At 65.2% G+C, this 8,876-nt stretch overlaps 2 protein-coding genes across 2 annotated transcripts in view; one reads left to right on the top strand and one right to left on the bottom strand.

The window, feature by feature from the left end:
* Nucleotides 1–334: 334 nt before the first annotated feature.
* LOC141410158 (uncharacterized) lies at nucleotides 335–8,789 on the bottom strand. The gene is made up of 4 exons (XM_074038761.1): nucleotides 8,707–8,789; nucleotides 4,263–4,561; nucleotides 3,624–3,844; nucleotides 335–3,418 (listed from the first exon to the last, which is right to left on the bottom strand). The coding sequence occupies exons 1-4, from the start codon at nucleotides 8,787–8,789 to the stop codon at nucleotides 2,966–2,968; spliced, it is 1,056 nt and encodes a 351-aa protein (XP_073894862.1). The 3' UTR covers nucleotides 335–2,965.
* The window catches only part of TTLL10 (tubulin tyrosine ligase like 10), a 34,901-nt gene continuing 29,498 nt past the window's right edge, over nucleotides 3,474–8,876 (top strand). Inside the window, exon 1 of the mRNA XM_045382334.2 lies at nucleotides 3,474–3,856. The gene's annotated coding sequence lies outside the window, so the exon portion shown is untranslated. The remainder of the gene's footprint in view (nucleotides 3,857–8,876) is intronic.

Genomic DNA, 8,876 nt, shown 5'->3' with positions numbered 1-8,876 from the left:
TCATTTTCCCTCTACTAGGGAATTAGGCAGGATGGTGTGGGGCCTGAGTGTCACCATGAGACCAGGAAGCAGGTGTTCAGCCAGACGCAAATATTCCTCCTCAAAGCCAGGGGAGCGGCCACAGTGGATTTTATTACGGGGCTACGGGGGCACGCCCAGCGCCCCGCTGCTCTCCACGTCCACAGCAGCGAGGGTGGAGGGCCCTGTGCTGTGCAGGGCACAGCTCGGCTGCACCTGGGCCAGGACACAGCTGCCCAAGTGGGAGGAGCTGTGGACGGGGCTGGGGCCTTCCTCCTCCCAGGGCCGGTGAGTCACTCGTTCACTGTTTCACGTTCCAGGTAGAGACAGTTTATTAATCTGCAGAAAACTCTGGGGCCTTTTATCTTTGTGTTTTCTTTTTTGAGACAGGGTCTGACTCTGTGGCCCAGGCTGGAGTGCGGTGGTGCGATCAAGGTTCACTGCAGCCTCCACTTCCCAGGCCCACAAGTGTGCACCACCACAGCCGGTTAAGTTTTAAATTTTTTGCAGAGATGGGATCTCACCATGTTGCCCAGGCTGGTCTCAAACTCCTGGGCTCAAGTGATCCGCCCGCCTCAGCCTCCCAAAGTGCTGGGATTACAGGCGTGAGCCACCGTGCCTGGATGGTGTTTTACCGTTGAGGTCAGAGGGCAGACGTTGCGCCAGGTGTTTCGTCTGCGCGTGGAGCTTTGGAACTGATGGAGAAGGCAGAGTCCTGATCAGAGCACGGGGACAGGGGAGATGAGCAGGGAGGAGGGAGGGGAAGGAAGGAGGCGCCAGGCTCTCTGCTCAGTGGAGGTCAGTGGAGTTTGCTTCCTGCTCACACTGGGCCTGATCAGGTCAGAGGGCACGCGGGGGCCACTGTCTGTCCTCCGTGGGGCCTTGGCCTGTGTCCGAGGGAGGGAGACGGTACAGGGACACACGGCTCTGCGAGGTGTTCCCTGGCGGGACCTCACCTGTGTTCTCTCTCTCCCTGTCTCAGTCAGAGCTGCCCCCAGGCTCCTGCAAACCAAGAGGGGGTCCAGGAAGAACTGCTCCTGGGGCCTGGACAGAACGGAGGACGTGTGCATGAGGCAGCGTGGACCAGAGGGGCCTCCCGGGCCGCCTGCTCCATCCAACCGGGCCCTAGTCCTGCCAGACTCACCTGAGGATGCCCGTGGGTCCCAGCGACACCCCTGCCCCTAATTGAGACAAGGGTGGGGGTGGGGCTGTGTGCCTGCGTCCTGGCCCTCCCAGGGCCACCCTCAGGAGTGGCTGCACAGGCTCTGGCCGGTCGGAGCAGCCCACGGAGCCAGGCCCATCCTGGGAGGCTCAGGGCTGCAGCCCATGGACTCATGAGGGGGGCTTCTGGGGTCTAAGGCCAGCGGTCCCCTTTCTTCTCGCTGAGGCACCCCACGTCAGAGGCCCCAAGCTCCCACCAGGACTCCCCAGGCAGCAGGTTTCCCTCCACAGCCGGGAAGAGCCCCACCTTCACCACCCCCCACCAGCCAATTCCAAGACCACCGAAGCCCCCAGACCCGGCCCTCGGCCCCTCCTGCCCCCCGCCTCTCCCTGCTGCTCAGAGCCTCGGCCAGCACCTAGGGACCCATGTCCACGTCCGAAGCGGCCCTTCCCTCCACGATTCTCTGTGGCCCTTGGAGAAAAGAGCAGCCTCTCCCGAAGCTCTGCCCTCGGCCCTCCCTCCCCGGAGCCTTTGCCCAGACGTCCCGTCCCGTCCAAGGGGCTGTCACTCTTCTGCCCACCTCTTGCCCATTCCCGGACAGCCACAGCCGTGGGAACCATGCAGCCTGTGGACACAGCCCCAGCGCAACTCGACTCTGCCTGGTCCCCACGGCTTCCAGTGGCTCACCAGCCGCCCCGTCGCTCCATGAAATCTGACCACACCTGTCCCGACACTCGACCAGCTCCCAGGCAGGTCCCGCCGCGCGGGGGGCCAAGGGCCACGTCTGGGACCAGTGAGTGAGGCGGCGTGTGGGCAGCTGGGGTGTGAGCACGAGACGGGGGTCCGGGCTTCTCCCACTTGGACGCCAACCGCAGACTCTGGATTTGGAGGTGTGGGCAGTGCCTCGTTCTCCCCAGAAGACAAGAGCCCCCCGGCCGGGTGTGTGCTGACCCCACCCCCACCTGTCCCACACAGACACCTGAGTGGGCATCAGAGTGGGCCCGGCCCTGACTGTCCGAGGAAGGGCCTGTTGGGGCGAGGGCAGTGGGTCAGAGGTCACCGGTGCCCCCGGGGCCCGCTTCCAAAAGCCCTGCCAGGAAGTGGCTCAGACCCCACGCCAGGGCCAGAGGCCAGCGCCAGTGAGCCTCCGGCCGTCCCAGCCCCCGGCCCCGCCCGTTTCTAAAGACCAGGCACAGGGCAGTCGCCTGAGCTTCCCCAAGCCCCAACCCCTGGGGCAGAGTGAGAACAGTGCCAGGAGCGCCCGGCACAGGCCCTCGGTGACGAGGCTCCCAGCGGAGCTCCCAGAGCTTGTTATGGAAAATCGTGGTGTCCGCCGGGACCTCTCTGCCGGTCGGGCTAATTACGGACTGTTTGTGATTTCACTATGGGCCCTTCCACTGGGAACCACGAGAAGCAAACACGTTGCCATGGGAGGGTCGCTTCCCGGACAGGGCGGGGGCCCTGCCCTCCCCACCCCCAGACTCCTGGTCCCCCAGGCCTTCCAAGCTCCCAGAAGAAAACTTGTACCCCAGTCCAGGGGCTCCAAAGTGACCTCCAGAGCCCAAAGAGGGGTGTTCCGGGGGCTACTGGGGCTTCAGCTCTCCCTGAAGGCTCAGGAAGGCACCCACACCCCTCCCTCATTCACCCAGCTGTGGGTCTGTGGGGTCTCGGAGCCTCCTGCCCATTGGGGTGGGACTGGGAGCACATAGCTCCTGCGAGGCCCTGGCGAGGAGACGGATCTTGAGACCCACATAGGCCTGCAGGGGTCCCTTCATTGCTCCAAAATTAGGGGCTGGCTGGGGGCCTGGAGCTAAGACCGGCAGGTCCGGCCCCTGCCCTCTGTCCACGAGAGGCCTTGGCCCCATGGGACAGGGCACCAGCACTGCAGGGAGGTGGCAGGCAGGTTGGACCCACCCTGGGGCCACCCCACCCGCTTCTAAGGCAGCCTGGGAAGGAGCCCTGCGGAGCTGGGGGCGGGGAGGCGGGGTGGAGGGGTGAGAGTTGCCCGCGGCCTCCCCTGTCCCTGCCCTGTCGCCCACGCTCCACGCAGGCCCCACAGAAGCCTTCCCATCCTGACTTTTGTTCAACCTCAGTGGGCGGCAAGGTGGGGGCAGGACGCGTGTGCGGGGCCTGGGCCTGCGTCAGCGTCACCAGCCCGCCTCCCGCCCGGCCTATGGGAGCCCAGGGGACACACCTGTCGGGGGCCAGGAGCAGAGATTGGCCAGCGGGAGCTCGCACCTGTGTGGGGCGGGGAGCAGCGCTCCTTGTAAGGCGAGCCCGGCCGAGCCGGCTCTTCCCTCCCGAGGCCCCCACCTCGCCACCACCTCCCATTGTCCCGTCGCCCTCGAAACTCTCCCAGAGACGGGCGAGTTATCCAGCTGTGCAGGTCTGAACTGACTCTTCCTGTGCCAGGGCTTCGCCTGAGCAGAAGCAGGAAGCTCACCTTTGCAGGGCAGCGGGCAGGTCTCCCCGCGCCAATGGACGCCCCGTGCCGACAGACGCCCTGAGGCCTGACCCTGGCTGAGGCCAAGTGCCCAGCTCTGTGGACCCGGACGGACAGGGGCTTGGGTCCCCCCCATTCCTTCCGAAGCCGGTTCACACCCACCCGGGCCTGGCACACGGGAGGCGCTGGCTGCAGGGTTGGGGCGGGAGCAGCGGTGGAACCTGTCGGGGCAGGTAAGAGTGGGGGGGCAGGTGAGGGCGGGCAGCGGGGAGGCCGAGGCGCGGGGTTGGTGGGGGAGGCCACTTCCTGCAGGGGAGGCCTCGCCAGCCCCTCCGTGGCCGACGCGGGGCAGGGGCGCAGGTGACAGATGGGCCGTCGCCAGCCCGGCCAGCATCCAGGGGAGCTCCAGTCACTGCAGACACAGGCCGGAGCGGGTCCTTCCCTCCCAGGGAAAGGTGGGCCCCGGCGCGGACGCGGCTGGGTTTCGGGTGCGGAGCCATCTTGGGCCCACAGGCTGCATCTTCCAGGCACGGGCACAGTGTGTGGGCTCCAGGCATGGGGTGCCCTCAGGCCATCAGTGCCGGGGCAGGGCCTGGGCAGAGGGCAGCCTCCGAGAGGGGTCATGCTCTTGCCACCTACCTGATAGCAGACCTTCTAGAAAGTTCTCTCCAGAAGCAACCACTGCCGTCGTGAGGCACTTTGTGCGGAGAGGGGAGGCCGTCGCCTCAGAGGTGGGTGCGGAGAAGGGCTTGGCCCGGTTTGAGGATACCGGCGTCTCCCTTGGGCTCTGGAGTCTGCGTTGGGAAGGGCTCGGTCTCCGCACCCTCTGCTCAGAGGCCTGCCGAGCCCGGGGACAGTGAGGTTGGCGCCTGGGGCCATGGCTGGTCTGGTACAGGTGGGGCTCAGCCCGAAGAAGGTTCCCAGGCCCCGCACTGTGACTGGGGCGGGGACAACGTCTCTTGTACAGGTTTTTACTTAAATGCGAAACGGCACAGTACGGTGGCTGTAGCCAGGAGCAAGGTCTGACCCACCGGGGCCCAGCCTTGAACTTGCCGCAGGGGCACTTGAACGCGTTTAGCGGCCGGATCGTTGGTTTTCTTAAAGTTTGGGAACTGATTGATCCTGGTGGTGGGAGGGAAGGTTCATTGTCCTTGATGAACAAAATTCTCAGGGCGTGAAAAGCTGTTGCTTTAATTAACCCCCTGGGAGCGTCTCAGGCCTCGTTTAGGCTGAGTGTCTGGGGAAAGAGGTGGTTTTGTTCTGTTTTTCTAGTAACCCAGATGAAACGCTCAAAAGCGCGGTTGGCAGCACGTTGAATCTGGCAAAATTAAGGTTTGCGTTTGTGAAAACACGGATGCAGTCTGCGGTTCATTTTCAGACATTTTGGTGATTTGCAAATATTTATTTGCGAAATGAGTTTGTCAGAACATTTTTTACCGTATTTAGGGAAAGATGAGACGGGCCGAGGTTGTGGAGCCTGGTTTGTTCTCTGTGGGGCTGGTGGACATGGCCCGGACGCGGGGGCCGTGCTCACAGCCAGCCTGAGAGGGCTGCAAATCCATGCCCGCCGTGTGGGTGAAATGGCGGCTTTGCCTCGCAGACGTGTAGCGCCAGCAACGCGGAGGGAAGAAGCTGAGTGCTGGCCAGGCTGAGCTCCGCACCCCACCCCCAGCAGCCTCTGGCTCCCGGCTCGGCTCCGCGGTTGGGGCGGGTTGGATTTCAGGCTTTGTTCTCCGAGACCTCACCATTGATTAAGCCCGTCGGGCAGGTTAACCAACAAGTTAGTTTTTCACGCTGGGATCACATTCCTCGCCGGGCGCTCCCACCCCACCCCGGTCTGTGCAGGTGGGACCCGGCCAGGCAGGCGGGCAGGGCAGCCAGGGGAGCCGAGGGGCGCCTGCCCGGGGCATGTGTTCCGCAGAGAACCCCTTGGTGGGGCGGCTCTGGGCCTCCTGACTCACTCCTCGATTTTCCCAAGCTGAGTCTGGCCCCGCGGTGATGATTAACCCAACACCTCAACTGGCACGTCGCTGGCTCCACTTCCCGGCGACGGTTGACAAGAAAGCACCGCGTGGGGCTCTCGGAAAACAGGGACCGTCCGTTTTCACTTTTCATTTCTTGACCTGTGGCCACGGTAAGACTCGGCCGCCTGCCCGCTGCACTCCTTGCCCCTCACCCCTGTGCCAGGCACAGGGCCCTGCAAAGTCCTGAGTCCCCCAGTTGAGCCTGCCGGCCCGGGTGACCATCTCCCCGCCCAGCCCGGGAGCCAGGTCCGGCCTCTCCTGCTAGCTGCTCGCTGGCTTTACAGCTTCTGGGCTCAGGAGGCGCCTGGGAATCCTGCCCTGGAACTTAGGAAGGAGGCGTCTCCCACCCGCCTGCCACACAAGTCTGCCCCTGGGTACGAGCCTCTGCCGTGTGCCCCTCAGTCTCCCAGGTGAGAATGCAGTGGCTGACAAGCCTGGGCGGCCAGGCCAGCTCTGGCCCTGTGGGGCCACTGAGAAGGCTGGCCCTGGGTAGCCAAGAGCCTGGGGACACTGGCCCGGGGCCCTGAACCTGGCAGTGGGAGGCCATCCCCCGGGTGGGGGCAGTGTTTGGCCCCAGCTGCAAGGGACGAGTGCCGGGTACCTGCGGCCCCCCACGCAGCCTGGCAGCAAGGAATGGAGCTGAAATTCGACTCTGAACTGGAAATCTTCGTCTCCCTCAGCTCAGAAAACAGGTGAAATTGTGTCCCTGAAGCACTGATTTTTCTTTTTTTTTTTTTTTGAGAGGGAGTCTCACTCTGCCGCCCAGGCTGGAGTGCAGTGGCCGGATCTCAGCTCACTGCAAGCTCCGCCCCCCGGGTTCCCGCCATTCTCCTGCCTCAGCCTCCCGTGTAGCTGGGACTACAGGCGCCCGCCACCTCGCCCGGGTAGTTTTTTGTATTTTTAGTAGAGACGGGGTTTCACCGTGTTAGCCAGGATGGTCTCGATCTCCTGACCTCGTGATCCGCCCGTCTCGGCCTCCCAAAGTGCTGGGATTACAGGCTTGAGCCACCACGCCCGGCCTGAAGCACTGATTTGGTGGGATTTTATGGGAGCGGTGGTGAAGGCCTGTGAGGTGATGGAAAGGGGAAGCCCGGTGCCTGGAGCCTGACAGGCTGGAGGCCTGGTGTGGGGTCTCTGGAGAGGGTCCAGGTGTGAGGGAAGCTGGGTCAGGTCCTCGGAGACGCGGCCTTTGGAGGAGGAGACTGGAACCGGGTGGACCTGGCAGCAGGCGGGGGTGGGCAGAAGCAACGTTTGTTGTGGTCGGGCAGACAGGGCCTGTGTCCCCCACAGCCTCTGTGGGTGGAAGGTGCCAGAAATCTTGAAGAGTGGCTCTGGCCAGCTCTCTGGGCCCGGTCAGCACCCGAGTGGGGGCAGAGAAGGGGCGGGAAGGAGGACAGGAAGGATGGTGTGTCCAGTGGGCAGGGAGCCTTGGTCTGGCCTGGGAGCTGAACCTGCCTCAGGCCCTGAGCAAGGAGGGGCCACAGGGCCGTCTACTTCCTCCTGCCCCTGCAGAGGCGGCCCGGCCCCCACAGCGTCTGAGGCTCGGCTGCCGGTGTCTGTTTGTGGCCGGTCTCCCTCTGTGCCCGGGTCAGACCCCAGACCAGCAGACACAGAAACCGCAGGGACGGCTGGGCATAGCCAGGAGCCTGCCCCGCCCCCACCCCGCCCCTGCCCCCACACCTCCACCCCTGCACCCCCACCTCCACCCCCGCCTCCACCCGCACCCCATCCCCACCCCACCCACTCCCACCTGCACCCCCACCCCGCCCGCACTCCCGTCCCACCCCCACCCCCGCCCACACTCCCGTCCCACCCCCACCCGCAGATGCTGTGCAGTGAGCAGGGCAGCATGGGAGAGGGGTTTCCAGGTGGGAGGGACCGTTCTGTCTGAGAGCCTGGCAGACACCGGGTCTTTGAGGAGAGGAGGAGCTGGGCAGGGAAGTGGCTCCCGGAATGCCATCCTGGAGACAGAGGCCCTTGTCCCCGACCTCAGATGGGCAGCACGCGGGGCCCTGGGGGCTGCGGCTGCTGTCCAGGCCTTCCGATTGGACCACCCCGAGGGAAGGTCCCCCGCAGATGGGTGGGGGCGGAGGCCGAGCGGGGCGGGCAGAGGGTCTACGTCGGCCCCACTCTGACCCGGTCCTTGACCCCCTGGCCAGGACACTTCGGTCCCCCAGGTGCCTACCCCAGGCCCCAAAGCCAGTGGCTGCTGGACTCGGCAGGGCTGGCGGGTGGGGCTCACCTCAGCCCCTTCCCTCTGGCAATGCTGCCCTCAGTGCCCCAGGAGGACGAGGCCCCCCAACTCTGAGGCCCCCAGCGAGCCCCATGCAACCCCCAGCCGGGCGGCCCCAGACCCAGCTCGGGCAGCCGTGGCCATCTTACTGGGCAGCATTGGATGGAGTCAGGTCTCTAATACTGCCTGGTAATGATGACGGCGGGGCCCTGCACGCAGCGACCGGCCAACCCCATCCCGGCCCAGGGCCTCCCACCGAGCCCCACGCTCCCCCTCCCACAGCCTGCTCACCCGACCCCACCCCATCCGGGCCAGAAGGCTCTGGGGAGAGTGATGGGAGGTTGTGACCTTGGGAAAGGGGCTGGGGCCCCCCCAACCAGCCTCTCAGAGACCCCGGAATGCAATGCTCCCTGCAGCTGCACCCAGGGTGCTACACGGTGATCTGGGGATTAGGACGCTCAGATGTCCGGGCCCTGCCCACAGCGCCCGGGCAGGTGCTGCTGCCACACCCAGCAGGTGCGGGCTGAGCAGGACCCAACAAAGGGCTCAGGAGGGCAAGGCCCAGCCGGGAGCCACGTGGAACCCAGAGGAAGCCGCCCCACCCAGCTTGGGAGCCCACCCAGCCTGGCTGCAGCCATCTTGCCTCCCGCCGGACAGGGTGGGCCAGCCACAGAGCAGACCAGCCCCCCCATGGCCCCAGGTCTGTGGCCTCAGGGTCCCCTTGCCCTGGAGGAAGCAGGGAGGGTGGCCCTGTCTGCAATCTTAGGGCCGCCAAGCCCCTTTCTGCCAGCCCTGTCCGGTCCCGGCGCCACTCCTGGCTGCTCACCTCTCCAGGTCTTCCCTGGACTTCCACAGCAGCCCCTGCCTGCCTTGAGGGATCCCATGTCCCTCCCGGGCCCCTGTGAGCATCTTACCGGACAGTGCTGGATTTCCCAGCTTGACTCTAACACTGTCTGGTAACGATGTTCAAAGGTGACCCACCGCTCGCCGGAGACC

This window comes from Macaca fascicularis, chromosome 1 (genome assembly GCF_037993035.2).
Source record: "Macaca fascicularis isolate 582-1 chromosome 1, T2T-MFA8v1.1".
Lineage (NCBI taxonomy): Eukaryota > Metazoa > Chordata > Mammalia > Primates > Cercopithecidae > Macaca > Macaca fascicularis.
This window is presented reverse-complemented; position numbering and strand designations above follow the sequence as displayed.

What these genes read in the sequence shown, in the direction of transcription:
- LOC141410158 (XM_074038761.1), bottom strand. Translation starts at nt 8,789, where the DNA reads ATGCTCACAGGGGCCCGGGAGGGACATGGGATCCCTCAAGGCAGGCAG. An exon ending in TCTAGAAGGTCTGCTATCAG is followed by an intron (nt 3,845 to 4,262) that starts GTAGGTGGCAAG and finishes CTGCCCCGACAG; the next exon opens with GTTCCACCGCTGCTCCCGCC. An exon ending in CTGCCCGCTGCCCTGCAAAG is followed by an intron (nt 3,419 to 3,623) that starts GTGAGCTTCCTG and finishes CGCCCCACACAG; the next exon opens with GTGCGAGCTCCCGCTGGCCA.